Source organism: Sceloporus occidentalis, unplaced genomic scaffold (genome assembly GCF_023333645.1).
Source record: "Sceloporus occidentalis isolate IW3139 unplaced genomic scaffold, rSceOcc1.0.p SCAF_51, whole genome shotgun sequence".
Classification (NCBI taxonomy): Eukaryota; Metazoa; Chordata; class Lepidosauria; order Squamata; family Phrynosomatidae; genus Sceloporus; species Sceloporus occidentalis.
Window position 1 is genome coordinate 4202321 of NW_028317031.1, and position 21533 is coordinate 4223853.

At 44.9% G+C, this 21533-nt stretch overlaps 1 protein-coding gene across 2 annotated transcripts; it reads right to left on the bottom strand.

The window, feature by feature from the left end:
* Nucleotides 1–5827: 5827 nt before the first annotated feature.
* Nucleotides 5828–15770, bottom strand: LOC149288498 (RING finger protein 11-like). Of its 2 annotated transcripts, XM_089491736.1 has the most exons (4): nucleotides 15648–15770; nucleotides 12667–12680; nucleotides 7070–7246; nucleotides 5828–5999 (listed from the first exon to the last, which is right to left on the bottom strand). In XM_089491736.1, the coding sequence occupies exons 1-4, from the start codon at nucleotides 15768–15770 to the stop codon at nucleotides 5828–5830; spliced, it is 486 nt and encodes a 161-aa protein (XP_089347862.1). The 2 variants fall into 2 exon arrangements, with proteins under 2 accessions (XP_089347862.1, XP_089347863.1); XM_089491737.1 differs by lacking the exon at nucleotides 12667–12680 and having other exon boundaries at nucleotides 7070–7239.
* Nucleotides 15771–21533: the final 5763 nt, after the last annotated feature.

Below are 21533 nucleotides of genomic sequence, written 5' to 3' on the forward strand. Positions count from 1 at the left end.
TATTAAGGCTGCAGATGGCAGGGTACATGAAACAGGTACCATAATATTGTTTTTTAATTTAAGACCAGCCGGTCTGCAGTCTGCAGTTTGGGATTTCAGTAAATCCTGTCTCTTTTTACAGATTATTTAATTTTGAAATTTGTCAGCATCTTTTTCCTACAGAGAAAATATTGAAAGAAGGAAAAAAATAGATTCCAAAAAGGTAGAGGCTTTAGATTGTGTGAACTCCAACTGCACTTTAGTTAAATTAGAAAATGGTTAAATGTACACAAAAAAAAGGTTTTCGCCAATTTAAAAATTGTCCAAATTTAAAACATTTCAAATACAAATGTAATATAACAAAGTGCCCACACTGCAGTAACAAGTGTAACACAGAGTGTATATTATGTTACCAGGAATTATGCCTAAAGGGCCACTAAACTTTAAAAATACTATTTGCTTAGTTTACCCATTTTAAGAACTTGGACATTTTATAAAAGAAAGGCTTATAACTAAGTGCAGATCCTAGATGTGGTGGGTGAAATCAGGAGCCAGGTGTACATGCCATGTGCTTTGAGGCTTAAGTAATACAGGTGTACTGGCACAGTATAAAATGCTTTGCAGGTAGGGCATACACCAAGAGCGAGAAAAAGATGGGCTTGGTGTTTTCCGAGACTGGCTGAAGGATGGGTGGAATGGGGCAGAATTAACGTTACGCCCTTTGGAAGTTTTCTGGAGTGCTCCTAACCTGGGCTCCCAGGAACTGTCTCTTATATAGGCACAAGGTGACTGGGACTCAAACCAAACACCTGCCACGTTTAGGGAAATGCATGCCAGAGGAGAACACCTTCCCTGTGCTATTTGGGTCAAGTGTTACAGCCTTCTTGTGCCATCTCTGGACCTGCTTGCCCATCTCAAGTGTCTGTTCCTCTTATACATACTTGTTATAGATACTTGTCCTTCATGCCAACAGTATTCTCTCAATGATTCTATGAGATAAGCACAGCGTTGGTCATGATATATGTACATCCATGGTTCTCCTAGAAGAATTTCAGGATCACACATCTTACATAGCAGGAAGCACCTGATGCTTTAAGAGTACAAAAAAAATACCAAAAAAGGGTTTTCCTAATTCTGTTCAGTGTGATAACTAGATTGCCAATGTTTTCCTGGTGTAGCCACATGTTGCCTGTCTTCTATAATAGCACTTGACATTTAGTATCTCAAGTTGAACCGAGCATGTGGGCTGTTTTCTGATTGCCAGGCTGGGGCATTATGAAGAGTATTCACTGCTTTGTGTTATTTCATCCCCTGTATTTAACATAAGAAAGTGAAAAACCTTTTACTCTTGTACCTTGTTGTGGACGGCTTGGGAAGATTGTTGACTTGGGCATCTAAAGCATGGCTGAAACCTCAACTGGTGAGGATCCCAAACGAATAAGAGTGAGAGAGAAGAGCTGAGGTTGATGGGGTTGTAGTTCAACAACAGCTGGAGGCCTACAAGGGACCATTACTGGGAACTTAGAGTGATGGAAAGACAAGCGCTTGTCCTCCACCATGATGTGAAGATGGTTTGCTACCGCATTCCGATTCCTGGGACGTTTGCTACAGCTGAAGTGTCAACAGAATGAGTCCTCTGTGTCTTTGACTCAAGGCCCTGAGCGTTCATCACCACAACAGCCTAAAAAGTCACATTTTCCAGCAGATCCACGGAAGCTGCTTTTCTTCATTATGTTGTGAAATCTGTTGCCAAAATAAGGTCAGGGCATCTTAAGAGGGTTTTAAAAAAAACAAAACATTTATATGACTCTTGATCCTTTTTAATGAGAAATTTGTATTTTTGTATTGTTGACAGTTTAAAGTCCCTTTGAATAAAACATAAAGTGCATATTTCTTTGTTTCTTTCGTTTTTTGGGGGGTGGTGGGTAACCCCACTTATCTGACCTGACCCCCCCAGCTCTTTACCCCTAGTGATCCTGTAAATCACATCAGAGGTGCAGCCATCATTGAATCCAGGAATGAAAACCAAACCTCTGATGGATTTCATGCAAATGATCGCTCTCGTCACATGATCCCAAAGTGAAGACCGCATCGGAACCCTAGTGTCGACCTACACAACATGTTGTCATGACTCTATGTCTTAATTTAGCAGACAGTACATCATAATCCAGACCTAGAAACTGTATTTTCTACTGTAAAGCTATTTTCACAAAGAAAAAAAGGTAAAACTGGAACTTAAATTGCCTAAATATAGTAAGCAGTTGTTTAGGGCCCTATTGTGCGAAGGGGCCCTTATGAACAAGAAAGAACAACTTATACTGCTTAATATATTTTTCGATAAAATGTTACTATAAGCTGCTTAGTTTATACATAATTATTTTTATTCCTTGTATTAAAGGGGGAGCTTTTAAATAACTACGGGATCAATAAATACAACAATAATATAATATTAAAATATTAGGATCGGGGATTATGTGGAACAGAACAGTTTTTAAGTTTAATTGTATGTTCACAATACACGGCTGCGACGCACAGCGTCATCAACTGTAATTATTGGAGTATCCAAGGATTTGCTCTCAGATCTTAGATGCTCAAAGATTGGATGACAATCGTGAATCCATTGGGCTACCATTGTTTTACCTCATGTTTTACCACCTTACTTATTAATAACACCTCTGATCCACGGCAGATTAATGCATAAACTTCCTATTTTCAGAACCGAAAAACAACTTCGGCTGAACATTAGAGACCTTTCACGATGAGCGTCTCGCTCTACAAAGGAGCACCTTGTTTGTTGCAGTAGATTATTTTCCGTGTTAATCGCATTAGCTCAGGATGGCGACAAACAATTAGATGCTGGGTTACAGCCATTGAGCCCAACATTTGGCTAAAGCCATGTTGTTGGTCCAAAGGTATGCAAACCATATCGGCTAAAGGTTATTCACTTAACCAGGGGTGTCCAACCTGCGGCCCTCCAGCTGCTTCAGGACTACATCTCCCATAATGCTCTTTCAGCTAAGGGACTGGGAGATGTAGTCCTACAGCAGCTGGAGGGCCGCAGGTTGGACACCCCTGCACATGAGGTGCCAGTGATGCCACATTACTGTGATGGGTATTTCAGAAATGTAGTGAATGCGGTGACAATGCGCTGTTACTCACCCCTCGTGTCACCCAGAACAGGTTTTCTGATGTAAGTAGATATTACAGTTGGTTCTTAACACGCGTGATATTTACATGTACCAGCTACTCATTACCTCTGTTTGTTAACATCTGTCGTTAATATTGCATCATTATCCACTTCAGATGTTCTTAAGTCATTCCTTATCAGCTGCCCAGTAATTATCCAGTAACCCAATCATAAAATCTACACGCTGTTTGAACACAAGATATGGAAAGCAGTAGTTTTGGTTTAAAGGGGGCATTATGGAAGAAATGGTTGCTTGTTAATGTCATGAAGCACTGAGGGCATTTTCCATCATCAAACCGATGCACCGTTTATATTGTGAATCCTCTGATTAAAGGGTCACTGGAGTAACTGGGATCTCAAAGCTTTCGTGTGTGCCGTCGCAGCCGGCTCATCTCTGTCCGATAAGCAGGAAAAGTTTATTCTTCCAAAAACGCCAACTGCTTTGATCACTTATCACTCAGTAATGTAGGTAGCAGCAGCTGTCTCACGGGGACTGTGTGCGCGCAGGAACATTCCCCCCATCCAGCTGCACACAGTAAGGATACCAGCCGTGCCACTGGCACAGACAACGTCTACGGCACCAGCAAAGCTTACAACTCCTAACAGCTAAGACCAGCGCTTCAAGGAGAAACCGTCGGGCTTTCAAAGGGTGGAGAATTCAATATTTTATATTAAAAACATTTTTGGGCCATAAAAACATTTTCTATTTAACATTTTTAAATCAAAAGTATAGAACAGGACGGGAACACAAAATATTTTAATACCCATGTGCCATCTAAAGTGAAACAACTTATGTCCTTTTTACTCATTGTACAACGATGCAGAATATGATGGTGCTATATAAACTAATAATAATAATAACGCCATCATACTGTATTCTGATGTCATGTTTTATAGATGAAAACACGCAGTTTATGCTTATAATATTTCTTGCTCCGTTGAGAGGGATGATGCTTATTTGGCAACGCATTAAGAACGGACACAATGGAGATGTTCTTCAAGCGAGAAGGACCAAGCCAACCCTGCATAAGTCAATCTGTAAGGCGACCTTATGGAAATTTTATCATCCATTCATTATACAGGGCTAACCCCTTCCCCCTTATGAAGCAGACGTTCAATGAGATCACTTAATTCATAACGAAGCTGGCAACGAGGGACCACAAGTGTCTGCCATAGTTGTGAGGGTCATCCATGCATTTTATTTGCTCACACAGGGAATTTCCCCCCTTGCATGCAGCTATTTTATGACGGTATCAGCTCACGTTACTCGTAGGTCTCTCTATGTCTGCTGGAAGGGTGTGCGAACCGGAAGCAGCTGGAGTTTTTAAGAAGGCAACCAAACGTCGTAAACCTCAGGAATACACAGCTTTAATCTGGTGCCGAACTAGCAGAACCAATTTAAAGGGCTGATGGAAATACAGATTGCATTTAGACAACAAAAAAAATAAAAACAAACCATAAAAATAACATACTGTAGTGATTATATTAACATAAAATAAATGGTAACCCCTCCGCCCGGAGCCCGACGTGCCTTCATCTCGTTGCATGGGCGTAGAAGGGCTGTGCAAACACAAATATGCATCGTTTCATGTTTTCTTGCGCGGCATACAAAGCAGTTCGTGGTTGCTTGACGATTCAAGCTGAAACATCGATTTTTATCAGCATGGACAACAAAGCCCTCTGACTACACTTCATATGCAAACGGTGCTCGGGTGAGGAGCCTGTCCTGCAAAAACAATGTTCGGTTTACAGAGACCTAAGGCCATGGATTCCATTTACAATGGAAAGAAGATCAATAATTAGAATAATAATAATAAAAGGTGCAAAGATTTCCTCCTCTGTGAAGAGTGGTCCAGGAGCCCTGGTAGAGGCATCGCTGGCAGTAAAGGGGTTAAAACTACTTGTGTGCCAGTTTCTAAAAGGGGAATAGTAAAACCCCGGAGAGGCTACAATTTGTCACGCACTCCGTTGGCACAGCGGTGCCTTGACCCACGTGTCTGGGATAGTCTTCTCCGAGTGGGTTTCTTTTAGAAAGGAAACGTAGACCCTTCACAGACATCACAATAGGTTTAACACACGTCCACAGAGCAGAGACGGCAGACGCCACGACTACCATTCTGTGCTTATAGCAGCATTCCCGTTCACACGTAAAGCAACATGCTGCAATATACCGCTGCACGGCACGGCACGGCCATCAAATTATTCCAGAACGAGTGTCTTTGGAGAGAAGATCTAACGCAAGCTTTATAGTGCCCACCCAAACATAGACACAGACTCCCACAAATCCACTAGGAACGACAAAACGGACCACTACGTGACGGAGGGCAGCGATGGGAAGGTCATGTCTGAGCAAGTAAGGTGGTTCTTGGGAATCATCACTGAAGAACTGCAAACCTGGTTTTCCGTTGACAGTGAGACACAGATTAACAAGGGTTAATACCATTCGGGGGCTGCGGCTTTAAACCTTGGGGTCCAGTTTGCAGTTACATTCTTCCTAGACATGCTTCACTTGTTAAATATATGTTGTGTTTTCTACATTCCCAGCTGATAAGGTTCTAGGATTTGTGTGCACTCTCCTAATCCCTATGCTGGGGAAAAAGGAATGGAACCCTAAAAACAAAATCCATGGGCCGTGTGTTGTGACATAGGGTCCAGAGGGTCTCAGTTGGTCTCGTATGATGAGAGAAGAGCTGCGTCCACTGGTTCCATGCAGGAAGGGCAAGTGAAGGATCGCATGAGCCAGTCATCTATACAGTCCATATGGTAAATGTGCATGCAGGGCAGGAATCGTAAGGGGTCCCCATACACAAAGTCCATCATACAGATCACGCACCTGAAGAGAGCAGAAGTTACTACAGATTGCAAAGTACAGACATTCACGTTAATGAGTGCAAACTGAAATAATTGAATCTGTGTACAGTATGTGTGTTGGATTTCTGATGACATTTAATCACTTTGCAGCCTATTGGGTGGGTCCTATGGGGGCTGTGTATTAAAGCAGGCCAGGCTGCTGAAGACCCCTCTTCTCTGCACCAGAAGTGCTTTTTATTCTTCCATGGGAAGAAAGAAAAAGCAGCATTCAGTTACTGGAGCTAAAACATATAGGTCTGGATTCATTAACCTTGACGACTGTTGGTGTATGCAACCTTCTAGAAAAAAATGACTACCCAAATATATTACCCATATTCCTTTTTCAGCCAACAAGACCCTTATAGCTAATAATCTGGAGACCGTATCAGCCATGAGCAGCACGGGGTGCAGCTATATATATATATATATATATATATATATATATATATATATATATATATATATAGGGATCTAACAACGCTGTCATTCTGTAAACAGAAGAGATTGGGTATTTATAGCTTTTCCACAGTGAATACTTTTACATCTGGTCACGTAACGCACGCATTTCCATAAGAAGCTTTAAGCAACGGTACCATTTGCCGTTTTAGCTACATATTTGCTGTGGAGTTTAACACCAGCGTGGGCGAGAATTCGCCTTCTATTGAGCAGCCTACAGGTAAATTAGTCCATAGACGTTTCTTGCAGGCTACAAGCCCTGATGATGCGGGAATGTTTTAATGTGAAAAGAACGCACCATCAGAGCTTGCGCTCCATAATATCCCCTCCACATGCCACCCCGTGAGAGCCGCCTGTAGGATCCATGCCCTGGGAATCACCTTCCCAGGAGACGGCACGCATCAGGGAGACGCAGAACTCGCCCTTTACAAGAAAACACAGAGTTTCCAATCCTGAGAAAAGCCAGGTAGGGACCCAGATAACCATTTACCCAGATATTACTCCGAAAAGGTATGATTTTCCCTAAACTACGTTCTCCGGCAACTCTAGCGATCAGAGAATTTCAGACCTAATAACCGGCGGCTGCCAGCGACTTACTCTCTGATCTTCTTTTCCGAGCCGTCTCTGCCAGGGTCATACACGCCTTTAGGCAGATGCTGTATGAGTCCTATCCTTTGAGCTATTCTGATCTGCTCTTCTTCGGTCAGCTGCGTTGCGAGCCGGCTCTGGCTTGGAGTGGGGTGGTACACCGGGACCGGAGCCTGCTCCTGAAAGATACACAGAACTGGTTATGAAAGGAACACAGTATCCATAAATCACAGGAGAGAGATGAAATTACCGCTGGCTGCACACACAATGTCCGCTCTGTCTCCACCGCACCAGCAATATGATATGAAACAATATATAACGCCGCCGCTTTTCTGCCGCTTTCGACAAACAGCAAATACAGTCTTCTTATTCTCCGAAGAATCAGAAAATGATCTGAGATTGTATTACAAAAACAGGATTCCCTCTGAAACGCTCGTTACAAAATTAAGATTACAAGTTAAACGCTATGTTTGTTTGCGCGATGGGTCTAGAAGTCTTCGAAATGCTTCAAGGTCATGTAAAGGACACGAACATAAAGGGCCATCTATTCTGCCCATTCCTACATAACCAAATTTAACTATAATTCTCATTCGACATCAAAAGGTAAATTTTATCCTTGGGGGAATTCCCGTAGAAAGGAACGGTTTTCAGCTTTGAAGAATATCTAGTAGAGCCGGACGCCAGGAGGCAGCTATGGGGAACGAGACCTGTGGACACAATCCTCCTGAATGAGCTTTATCAGAATATTTGACCACATCATGCGTTGGTTCATGACATCATCATTGCACGGCCACAGGAGATCTTTTGTGGTCTTGTAGGACATGCTGCCATGGCAAAAACAAACCCCAAACCACTTCCAAGAAAGCGGGCAGGCGAGCGATACACTGAACATATCGATTCTGCATCTAACAGCGGCAGCTTATTTAAGTCAAAGAGAATGCATTGGGCAGAGCAGAGGATTTTAATGCTGGCGATAATTAGTTTATTTAACGGAAATCAATTGTTATTTTGCTTCTTGGTGTCAGACCTTCAGCCCGGAAAACGGACTTGAGGGCCCTGACACATTCAATTACCCCAAGAGGACTTCTGGCCCTACTGATCAGGCTTAAGATGTTAAGATGCCAGACGGCGCGGTCTCCTCCCAGACCAGCTGTCTCCCCGAGGCTATGCCAGTTGCTGCCGTCTTACACCATTAAATCACCAGACTGCTGACACTCACGCTACGAAGAGTCTCCTGCTTCTAGATCCCTCCCAGCAACTATACATCCTCAAAACACGCGTCCTTTCACCAGGAGAAATAAAACAGTTCTGTAATAGTGATACTTCTCAAAAGGAACCCTCGGGGACACCTTAAAGTTCACGAATGGGTCTCAGCTTTCATCCTGATAAATTTAAATTGATTGAAGTTCACATAACAAACGGCAAATACAAGACGAGTCGTGAAATAAACGCGGACACGAAATGCCAAGCCTACCGGGAACGTGAAGACAGACGGGTTCTTTAGATAATGACCGTTTTTGAGGAGCTATTCTTTTCTGGATGTTGGGGTGTCAGAATTCGGATTGAATTACATCATTATATTGAGACGTAGGATTTGGTGGCAGATAAGAACTCTTTGGCCCATCTAGTAGAACCGTTTTTTCGTGATTTAAAGACACAGATCTTACACGGTCTTTTGTCTCGTCCTCAGGATATTTGTAAAATATTAATAAAAAGATAACTCTCTCTCTCAGATAGACTGCAAGTTGATTTCTTATCAGTAGTCTTGATTTATGACTAATTGTTTTTCCTGTAAGCCGTGGCCTTTATCCAAGTTAATGACGTGTAGACGAATGCCGATCCTGTTAACACGCCATGTGTAATCTGTGTCACATGGCTGTTTGGGTCATACATAAAGCCTTGTCACCTGTAAGTGTCCTTTTCATAGAAAAGAATCACACATTTTTACTCTCTACCTGGTCGCATTATCTTCCCGTCATTACAGATCTCGAACCAGAAATTATCCAAGGAGACATTATTTACCAGTAACATATTATTATTGGCTTTAATAGGAGTCACTGAGTGTACTCCGTGGTCTTTACTGGCAGCTATCAAAAGATCACACAAGTGCCCCTCCAAACGATGCCCCAGTGGTAGGCAAGCAGGGTATTCACTAACCTGGAGCTTGCAGGACAGTCCAGACTTTCAGATCTCCGATATCACCGTGCATTACGGAGGGGTCAATCACAGTAAGCAAGAAGGGCTTAATTGACCCTACATACGAGGGGATTTATCCGACTATGCATTATGCAGGGTCAGCTGAGCCCTTATTGACTGTTGAGCTCGCTGGAGTTGGCGCTTCATATCGATATCACCTATGATTTCAAACGTGATTGCATCATCAAGATGTGCTCATTACGGACATTTGGATATAATAGAGCTAAAGGTATCGCTCTATCAACACGGAAAATAAAATATTTTAGATAAAGAAAGAAGTCACCTAAAGCTCACTTTGTTTTTACAAATTGGAACGCATGATTACGAAGTTTATCATCTAAGCATTTGGTGTTTATGGTATACGGAATTGCTGTTAACAAAAACTCTCATTTTCGTATCTCTTTAATATTTTGCTTTCAACCGCAAACAGGCGGAATATTTGGTACACTGAAAAAGAGGTCAATCAATGTTCCATCCAGGCTTTTGTGGTAATCTCTGGGATAAAGATTAGTGAAAGATTACAGAGCTCCGCGCCGCAGCACACAGAAAAAAAAATGGATTCTATTCAATGAAGAAGTAGATTTCTGGACAGCAGCACTGAAGCTTGAACACGGACTGTTCCAAAGCACCCGCCGACGTCAGATGGATTATCACGTGTGTGGAAACAATGACAGGGTCTACCCTATAACTTTCTCCTTCACCATTTACTGTCCCTGCCAGGCCTGCTAGAGAAGAATGAATATTAAAGTATTCTGCGTATTTCAACATCCCTTCTTCAAAGAAAAGAAAAAAAGTTAACCGAGATAGAAGCTGCAGCCCTACAGTAGCCCACCAGCTGCATGGTCACTGGTTGGCTGCTCTGAATCAAACTCATCCTGTAGCTGAGCCAGTGCTGGAGCTGACTGGTGGGGTACACCTGCACCGAGACGACGTCACCTGCACCGAGACGACGTCACCTGCACCGAGACGACGTCACCTGCACCGAGACGACGTCACCTGCACCGAGACGACGTCACCTGCACCGAGACGACGTCACCTGCACCGAGACGACGTCACCTGATCCCTAGATCAGCACTGGAGACGATCAAGCGACGGTCGGCAGCCAAATCCTGGTTGTTTGAGAGCAGTAAGATGCAAGTACTTCCCGCACAGCTTTACAAATGAGACAGCCGCCCCGGACACTGAAACTTACCATAACGAACAGAGATTTGGGCGTGTGAGGTTCGAGTTCAAATTATATGTTATGCAGAAATGTAAAGAATTTCCTCCTAAACTGTATTTAAAGAATACCAGTGCTGGTTGTATACTGAAAGTTATATTACACGGTTACAGGAAAAGGGACAATAAATACAATTAAAAAAAGCATGGGGCTTTCCCGTTAAATAAAGAAGACAGGGACGTTGCCAATAAGACATCACAAGGTGCGTTGCGTATAACGCGAGTCACGAGAGTATACCGGCCAGGAATTATCAACAAGTACCAAGGTGAGACTCTAATCTCTTAACATAAACTCTATCACAACCTCTGACAAAGCAGAGTTCTGAGCATAATACTTAACCTCAGAGAGGCTACAGAGTGACCTCAGAGAATGACATCACCGGGAGCCCATTTCTTATCAATAAACTACACATACTCTTTGTATAGTAAATATTTGCGCTGCTCTAAACCTCTCTTTGTCCCATGGCTGGCTACTTTTACAATATTCAGAACTCGAAACTTAAGATGTCCAATAAACGAATGGCTGCATCATACTATTTCCAGAACACGTATGCATTTCACATGTTACTGGGCACGACGGGTAATGTGCTGACCTGCAGTACATGGGGAGGGATAACTGAGTAACTGATCATCTTTTCGGTATATACAGGGCCGGAAACTCAGGCACTACAGTATCCAACCATGCATGGGGCTGGGTACAAGAGTGAAATATAATAACTATATACGTCGCGCGTGAAAAGGGAACCATCGAGGGATCAGGGATGAGCAAAGTGTCCGTACCGAGACATACAGCGCCCACGATGTACGGGTAATTGAGTCAAATGCCCATTGCAAATGCCAATGCTTCCTACCCCCAGAAACAAAATATATAAACAAGCAGCGTCGTCCGTATTGACGCGCAGGAGACTTGCAGGGACGGGATAAGTCGTCCTGCGGGGCCGACTGCATTCCCTGATCATGTGTTGCCTCCTTAGATGAGCTCATGGAACTAAAGAACTCTTTATTAAGCGCAGAGTCAGCCAACCTTCTACCTGACCCGGGAACAGACGCGGCTTGTTACATTACCTTAGCCAATCACACAAGCACATATTTGCCGAAAGAGAAGCAAACTCGCTCAGGTGTGTATCTGGCGAGGAGACGTTAACATGAACGCTTGCAGAGACCGGAGCTCTTACAGGCAGCCTGCCACCCGTGGATGGCCTTCGTGCGCTCGAACTAGCAAACTAAAAGCCTATGTGGCAGTCATTCACACGCCATGCCACGCACACGGGCGGTAAAACCGCACATACGGAGGTGTTTAATGTTACAACCAACACCACGGCCCCTACACTCACCATGCAGCTACTGCTCGGGTACGCTTGGTAAATATGACATCATTTTTTCTTTCCAGTAAACATATAGCTGACTGCAGGATCTTAACGCACTTAGCACTACAGCGCCTGGGAGCCGCGACCTTGTCTGTGTCGGTCATTCAGGAGGAAAGAGCGAAGGTCCGGTGCGTATAATACAGGACAATATCTCTAAGGGCGCCGTGAACACACACACATTACAAAGGTATGCAGAGCGCACATGCATGTGTCGCGTAAACCCCAAATTAACATGATTACAGCTCATTAACAATAAAATACGTTTCTACGTCCAGAACGGGGATTAGTCACTTGCAAATCATACTTTCTCGACACTACTTCGTAATCATACCGGCAGAGCCCGACTACAGGATATGATGAAAGCCGACATCACCAACGCGATCTGCTGTGTCATCTTACGTACACTAAAATGTATCCCTAGAGGTTCTCAAGGCTTGAAGGTAGGTGCCAGCAACTCTCAGTCTAGAACGCCCTACTCTACACCAGTTTCATGCTATACGGTTAAAGAAATTAAAGTTTTTTAGTTCATTTAACGGCCCCAGCGTGCATGAAACACAGAGCTGCGATAGAAAGTCCTCCAGCAGGTCAACATCCCAACAGCAAAAGATGGAGCTCTGCTGGACCAGAATACTCCCGACAGCCGGCACTGCTGACGGACGCCAGGAGGGACTTCCAACGAGCAGAGCTGCACAAGGAGAAGTATTCACTATGCTAGACATTCATTTAAATGCAGAAACTCTACTCAGCAGAGTGAACAGCTGCACGGACACTCGTGTCTGCATACGGCGAGCACCAGTTCCACCACATAATGGGATGGACATGTGAGGGGGGGGGGGGATCTGGGAAGGCATGTGTGCAGGAGGATTATGTGCTTTTAACCTAATCCTTGGGATTTAGGATGGGGAAAAAAAAAAAAAGTTTTATAGCCAGAAAAGCTGGTGACACAGGCTGGGCTTGAATAACGTAATCACTTTAGTTCTGTGGGTGATGAACAGAAGAATACATTAAGTGGAACTTCCTGGTTTTAATCGAGGTTGGGTCCAGGGGTTCCAATTCTAAGTCTAAAGTAATGTAGACACGGACAAACCATTACGCGGCACCATGGGGGGGGGGGTTATGGAGAACGCTCCCATATGGATTTGCCCCTTTACCCGCTCCCCTGCTATTGTCAGTGCAGAAGAGGTGTTTGGTGCAAACGATGGCGGCCGGCACGTGATAAACCTACCGCGAGTTAGCTCCATCTCAACAAATGCTCCAGGTGGGGGTCTAATGAGACCTTAGTGCGCATGTGCAGAAAGTTATCCCATTTGTTTCAATGGCAGTACTTTTTTGCCAGTGATTGGTTGCTTCAAGAAGCCAATGAGGGAAGCAAAACATTGGAGAGCAGCTGCAGCTTCTTCCTAACGTAAAGAACAACAATCCCAGCACGTGAAAGTACGTTGTAAGTATTAAGGGGCTTCCAGGGGCACGCGAGTATCGCCTTAATCAAATCTACAGAGGGAATCTAGCATCTTGTATAAACTTCTCAGTAGCCACAGTCAAAATGCACAATACCGTGCCCGCAAACAAAACACAAAGCCGTCAGTCTGAAGCCCGGCGTCCTAAAACTCACCGGAGCCGGCGTGGTTACAGCTCTTGCCTGCGTTCATCCATCAGCCACGGAGCTTTAACCAACATTCTGGGCTTTATTACCTCGCGTCCCTTCATATCAAACCAAATGTTAACAGCAAAGATATTCAGGGGCCAGGAAAACAAAAAATCTATTAAAAACAGGGACGAATAATGAAAAAACCACTAAATATCAGTCTGTATACAGAGTAACGAGCATCTAGACACAGACGGCCATGGATTACAGCAAGTCTGACAGCACAAGCAGGTGAACGTCCGTTCTTCCTTCATTCCAAGACAGCCCAGAAGAAGAAAAAGAAAAAAAATATATATAATATATATATATATATTTAAAAAAATAAATAAAAAAAAAAAGGCTGTCCTCCCACCTCCGAGTCCTGACGTAATGCGAATAAGCCTCCAAAAAGAGAAAAATCATTAATATTAATAATTTTTAATATTAACACCTCCATCCAGCGAAGAACGCAGACACATTGTAACAATCAAAGGTTGGCGTTTTAGTAATTAACCCCCTTGGTTTACTAACTTCTACAGCTGAAAGGGTTTAGTGTTGCGCAGCCTGCCTCCGGTAACGCATCTCGTGATGAGAAACCGATCGGTATAATCTGCGCTCCACACAAAGGTCAGTAAATTAGGCGGCTGCTGAAAGGGAAGTGATGTCTGTTCCTAACAGAAACAAGAGAAGAACTGCAGCAGACAGTGAGGTCACCATCCTGCTCATAACAAAGGAGGCTTCGGAGCGCCGCTAGGCCCCAGCCTGCCGTCCAAACCCAGGAGACTCGCTGACCTTACTGTCAACTCCCCGCTGACTGATGTGTTACACTCTAATCACCCGGCGGCCAGACGTCTGAATCAGCTCCGAGTCCCAAAAATTACACGCCCCCCCCCCCAAAAAAAAAAAAAGAAAAAAATTCCTTTGTCACTACAGGGCCTGAAAAACAAAGGAAAATATACGGAAGGTCTCTATGAACGTGGAACGGCCGCAGAAATTCTACCCGGGAGCCGGCAAACAACAAAGGAGTTTCGTTTTTCATTTGGACCATTTTTTTTTTTTTAGTTTCAACATAACTTTTTAATTTTTTGAAATTGAGCACAGATTTAATATGCCAATAATAAAAATATATATTTAAAGAGACCTTAATGGCATTGTTTGAAGTAAGAACACTGCGGAATTCTCCATGTTTTGGCCAAAACACCGGCGGAGTTGTGTTTACCAACAGAGCGCATTCTGTTTGCTTTGTTAACATACAGTTTGTTTAGATCACAGAGTCCTTCGGCTCTCTATGGCGAAGCAGCGCATGCAGACGTATAACGATGCATTAAGATAGGTGAATGGCTACCGGTTCACAGGAGGAGCGGGAAGCGCGTGCCACCTACTAGTTTGGGTGGGACGGATGAGCCTCTTGGTTAATGGTTCATGATCAGGACGTCTGCAACGAGCCCAATAACCCCAGCAAGGTGCCTTCAGAAAGCGAATTCTGTATCACAATGCGGGGGCGGCCCAATATACCCCAGTCACAGAGGAATTGCCCCGACGCCGTCCTCATCCCAACACTAGCCGAGCGTGCGGCTCATACACCCCGCTGGCACACAGCAGGGGCACCGGGGTATTAGAATTACGTGCGTGGCTGGCAGAGACGCGTCGGGTTATGGATAAGAAGCAGCACCCTTTACATGCCAAAGAAATTCTGCCTGCAGGTGAGGCTGCGAATAGCAATAATCGCGCCCCACCTGGCTGGCCGATCGAACGAGAACCCTTTCCGGAAACGCATAAAAACATGAAATACATCCAAAAAACACTGTTTAACCCTTTTTTAGCCAAAGGTCTAGAAGGGTTACGATCTGCCCACCTCCTGGAAGTCATCTGTAGGTAAATGCCCCCGCTAAATGCATATAATCCTTTCTTACCAGTCTGGCCCTAGGCGGGGGTACAGAGCGACCACACAGTGAATAAGTAGCTGGGGATGAACTACAACTCCCAGGACCTTTGGCCACCATTCACGGAACATACCTTTTGGCCCCCCCAAGTGATAAGGAAATACACCAAAGAGCAGTCTACTTTAGGGGCATATGAGGGCCTCCAGGTGTGACTTCCGCTCCAATCATTCATAGCCAAGTGTCTGTGAGTGGCAGTCAGGAGTTGGATACAGCACGGGGGGGGGGCTATTGAGGGTTACCTGGTATGGTGGCGGCGGCTCCTGGTCTCCGTCGGTCCCGTCCCCGTAGCTGGCACGGTCGGACTGGGATTCGTGCAGGAGGGATATATCATCAGAGGTCGGAGACTTGAGGCAGTTCCCCATCTTGTCCCTGGGGTTTCTCGCTATGACACCGAGGGGCCTCCCCTGCGGCTAAAATATACACCCAGACTCTGAGCGAAGCTTCTCGCCTGGACACCCGAGGCCTGCCTGCGGCCCCAAAACAACCAGCACTACCCCGGCAGCGAAGAGTCCCCGGGGCTAATCACCCTCTCGCTCCCCGTCGCTCTCAGTTGAGGTCCCAGTCGCCATTACTGACCACAGAGCCCACAGACACTAAGTGACGTCACGCCAGCCGGGAAACCACGCCCCTGTGTTTGTGTCTGGGAAGGCGGGGCTGAGCATAGCGGTTATCACGTGACCTGGACACCCTTTCGGTGCTGGGATAGATGGTTTGTTATAGGAAAGCAGTAATGGATTGGGCCAAATACATAAAAGGGGTTTATACGTCCTGATACAAGTGCTAATGTGGGCGGGTCAAGGGGGCGGCGGTTGCTCCTAATGTAAGACTTTGCTCCATAGTAGATGTTTAAAAGTTTAGCCCACTGTGCCATGAAGCTGCAAACGGTCCAGATCACCTGGTGGACCCGAACTGAGCTTTAAAAAGACCTCATCTCCCTGCATGTGATATACTTACCGTCAGTCACGGGTTCAGCGAACGCACCGGCCAGGGGTCCAACAAGAGCCCCGTATGCGTTCATGGAAAGCCCTGTCAGTGACTTTCCTGCTGCTGATTGGATGCTCCAAGGATCCAATCAGTGACAAGAATCATCAGATTCATCAGCAAGGCCCCCATATCCATGGCCCCCGTAACCATGGCGTTTGGCAGGCATAACTGGGAACTTGTGGGCTCCGGCTACCCAGTGCTTAGGCTTGCAGGATGTGGCCAGGACTGCCCACTGACATTGCGGGAAATGGGCAGGGATCAGTGTTCCCTCTAAGCTGTGCGCTTGTGCAACAGTTTTTCCCAATAAAAAAAATATATATATTTTTTGCGAATATTGTGCGCACATAATTTTGGCTCTGGGAAAATTTTTGCACAAGAGAAATTTTCTGCGCACGCCACCTAAGAAAAATTAGATGGAACATTGGCAGGGAGTGGGGCATGTCAAGACCCAGAGGATTCGGTTGTTGACCCAGAGAACCTGAGAAGTGGCGCTTCTCCCAGAGTTCCCTGAGCCAAAACCAGAGAGTTCCTAGGTTTGATGGCGGGGTCACCTAACACTTGTTATGTCATCCAGTGGTAGTAGGGGAGCAGAAGCTCCCACAGAGAGTCTGAGCTGCAGTGAAGACCTGTATGTGAGGCAGAGGGTGTTTCAGAGAGTGTGTATGTGAGGGTATGGTGTTAGAGCGAGTGTGTATGTGAGGCAGAGGGTGTTTCAGAGAGTGTGTATGTGAGGGTATGGTGTTAGAGTGAGTGTATATGTGAGGCAGAGGGTGTTTCAGAGAGTGTGTATGTGAGGGTATGGTGTTAGAGTGAGTGTGTATACGTATAGGTGTATACAGTGAGTGTATTACTGTATGGTGGTAGACTGTAAAGTGTAAGGTTAGTTGTGCACAGTGGCGTCTCCAGCTTTCATATTTAGGGGGGGCACATGGGGGGCCAGGGACCAAAGTAGGGGGGCCAATTATAAAACGGTACATATACACTATATACATATATATACATATATATATATACACACATATATATATATATATATATATACATACACACGTTAGACGTGCATTTTAAACTACATAATATGCACTTATCTCTTTGAAGTAAAGACCGTGATTGAAATATGATTTCAAAATAACAGCTAAACTGGCAGTTATTTTTCATTCTTTAATATTAGCCCCTGCTGACAATATATATATAAATATTAGACCCTGCTGCCGATATATAGAAATATTACACCCTGCTTCCGATATATATTAATATTAACCCCTGCTGCGGATATATACTTATATTATACCCTGCTGCCGATATATATTAATATTTGACCCTGCTGCCAATATATATTAATATTAGCCCAGACTGCCAATATATATAATTAGCCGCTGCAGCCAATATATATTAATATTAGCCCCTGCTGCCGAAATATATATAAATAATAGACCCTGCTGCCAATATGAATATAAATACTAGACCCTGCTGCCAATAAATATTAATATTAGCCCCTGCTGCCAATATATGGTAATATTATCTCCTGCTGCCAATATATATTAGCCCCTGCTGCCGATATATATTAATATTAGCCCCTGCTGCAGATATATATTAATATTAGACCTTGCTGCCGATATATATATATAGTATTAGTCCCTGCTTCCTATATATATTAATATTAGCCCCTGCAGCCAATATATATTAATATTAGATGTTGCTGCCAATATATATAAATATTAAACACTGCTGTCAATATATAAATAAATATTAGCCCCTGCTGCCAAAACATATATAAATATTTGCCCCTGCTGCCAATATATATATAAATATTAGAACCTGCTGCCAATATATTTTATAGTGAAAAAATTGGAAGCATTTCCTTGGGCCCCGCTCAACGCTCCCTTGCATGCAATCACTCCCTCCGCTACCATACCAAAAAACAAATATTTGCCACACTGACTGCAGATCAGAGGAAGACTGTGAGAGTCAGTCCTGCACCGTGACATTGAGAGGTCCTCTCCCCTGTAATCATCCCCAAAGTCCCTTTGTCCCCTCATTCACTAAACCGTACTGCTCTTTTACTTACACCCTGTAGTTCAGGTATAGATCAAATAAACAACACATGGAAACAGCACATGCAACTGAATGAGATTAAAAAAAACTTGTATTTGCAGGTATACATAAATAATGTATGGAAACATAGCATTGCAGGTATAAACCAACAGAACACACAAACCCAGCATTGCAGGTATATATCAACTGGAAATCACATGTACACTCAGCACTGAAGGTATAGATCAAATAAACAACACATGGAAACAGCACTTCAGGTATTGATCAACTGAATAAGACATACAAATCCTATATTTGCAGGTAAACATAAATTATGTATGGAAATATAGCCGATACAGATCAACAGAATAACACAAAACCCAGCTTTGCAGGTATATATCAATTGGAAATTACATATAAACTCTGCATTAAAGGTATAGATAAACCCCCTAAATTACAGGCATAGATCACTGGTCACACACGCCAAAGCCAACCCTGGCGTCCACACTGCCCACATAGAACCTGACCAGCACCCAAATTACACATACATAGGACATGCCATCTTTGTCACCAAACAGCCCCAGCATGAGTCAACTTTGTCCCTAAACAGCTGAACGTACGCCATGTTTGTCCCATAAACACACTATCTGTGCCATCTTTGTCCCCATTGCCTAAACACCCTGCTTATACCATCTTTGCTTTTTTGACAAATCAATAATACACCTATGATTCACAAACACTTTTACAGTCACTCACTAATTCACACAATCATTTATTCTTTCACACATTATTATTATTATTTACACATATTCATTAATGCATCCACACATTAATCCATTCATTCTCTCTCTAATTCCAACTCTTTATTTCAATATTCTTGCCACCCTCCTTTCTCCCTAGCTACCCCCTGTCCCTCCCTATCTACCCTATCTAACCCCTCTCTGTCCCTACTCTATTTAACCCCTCTCCCTCCCTCCCTATTCCCTCTCCCTCTCTCCCTACCACATCTCCCTCCTTATCTACCCTATCTACCCCCTCTCCCTCCCTATCTACCCCCTCTCCCTCCCAATCTATCCTATCTACCCCCTCTCCCTTCCTATCTACCACCTCTCCCTCCCTATATACCCCCTCTTCCTCCCAATCTATCCTATCTACCCTATGTAACCCCTCTCTGTCCCTACCCTATCTAACCCCTCTCCCTCCCTCCCTCCCTCCCTACCACCTCTCCCTCCCTCCCTACCACCTCTCCCTCCTTATCTATCTTATCTACCACCTCTCCCTATCCTATCTACCCCCTCTCCCTCCCAATCTATCCTATATACCCCCCCTCCCTTCCTATCTACCACCTCTCCCTCCCTATATACCCCCTCTCCCTCCCAATCTATCCTATCTACCCTATCTAACCCCTCTCTGTCCCTACTCTATTTAACCCCTCTCCCTCCCTCCCTCCCTCCCTCCCTCCATATTCCCTCTCCCTCTCTCCCTACCACCTCTCCCTCCTTATCTACCCTATCTACCCCTCTCCCTCCCTATCTACCCCCTCTCCCTCCCAATCTATCCTATCTACCCCTCTCCCTTCCTATCTACTACCTCTCCCTCCCTATATAACCCCCCTCCCTCCCAATCTATTCTATCTACCCTATCTAACCCCTCTCTGTCCCTACCCTATCTAACCCCTCTCCCTCCCTCCCTACCACCTCGACCTCCCTCCCTACCACCTCTCCCTCCTTATCTATCTTATCTACCCCCTCTTCCTCCTTATCTATCTTATCTACCACCTCTCCCTATCCTATCTACCCCCTCTCCCTCCCAATCTATCCTATCTACCCCCTCTCCCTTCCTATCTACCACCTCTCCCTCCCTATATACCCCCTCTTCCTCCCAATCTATCCTATCTACCCTATGTAACCCCTCTCTGTCCCTACCCTATCTAACCCCTCTCCCTCCCTCCCTCCCTCCCTACCACCTCTCCCTCCCTCCCTACCACCTCTCCCTCCTTATCTATCTTATCTACCCCCTCTCCCTCCCAATCTATCCTATCTACCCCCTCTCCCTCCCAATCAATCCTATCTACCCCCTCTCCCTCCCAATCAATCCTATCTATCCCCTCTCCCTCCCAATCTATCCTATCTATCCCCTCTCCCTCCCAATCTATCCTGTCTATCCCCTCTCCCTCCCAATCTATCCTATCTATCCCCTCTCCTTCCCTATCTACATCTTCTCACTCTCTAACCCCTCCTAACTTTCTACCCTCTCCCCCCTTTGAAGTTCACTTACCTTGGGCTTGTAGAAGTCCAGCGGTGGGATCGCGAGGTCCCTGTCTCCCTGGTTCTGCCGCAGTGTGCGCGGCTTCACTGTTGAGCGCCGGATATGACATCATATACCGGCGCTCAACTTGAAATGCCGGCACTGCGACCTCGCGGAGAAGAGTGAGAGTCGCCGAATGGTTTCTGAAAACTTATTCCTCAGCAACTGTTCTGTGCCTCTCTCTCTCCTCCACAAAAAAAAAAAAGACGGCGTTTCAATTGGGGGGCACAGCATGATGTAGGGGGGGCCATGGCCCCCTCTGGCCCCCCCCCTGCCGATGCCACTGGTTGTGCAAGAGTGAGTAAGAAGTGAAATAGTGTGTTTACATAAGTGTTTAGTGTTGGAGTGAGTTGGTGTGTTTTAGTTATGTGGGGGGAGGGGACGCCTGGTGTGATGAGCATACCTGGGAGCTGCTCCTCCGGTTCTCTGGGTCAAGACCTGAAACCTCCAGGTCGCGGGAGAAAGGTCTTGACACTCCCTAATCCCAGCCCATTTTTTCCTTTAAATGGGGGTGTTTCCCGCTGCCGTCAGCGGGACCTCCTATCAACGTCAGCGGGAACAACGTCAGTGTGCAGTCCTCCGGGTAGCGGGAGCCAAGAAGTTCCCAGGTAAGGTGATGAGGGCAGCTCCGTAGCTGAAGTTTCTCCCTAGGGTAATTACCGTATTGGCTCGGATATAGGCCGCCCTATAAGTTTGGTGTTTTTTTAAAGAAAAAGTTTTTTTCTTTAAAAAAACACCAAAAAAACATGCTGCCACTCTGTCCCCCCCCCGAGATTTGCTGCCACTCTCCCCCCCAAGAT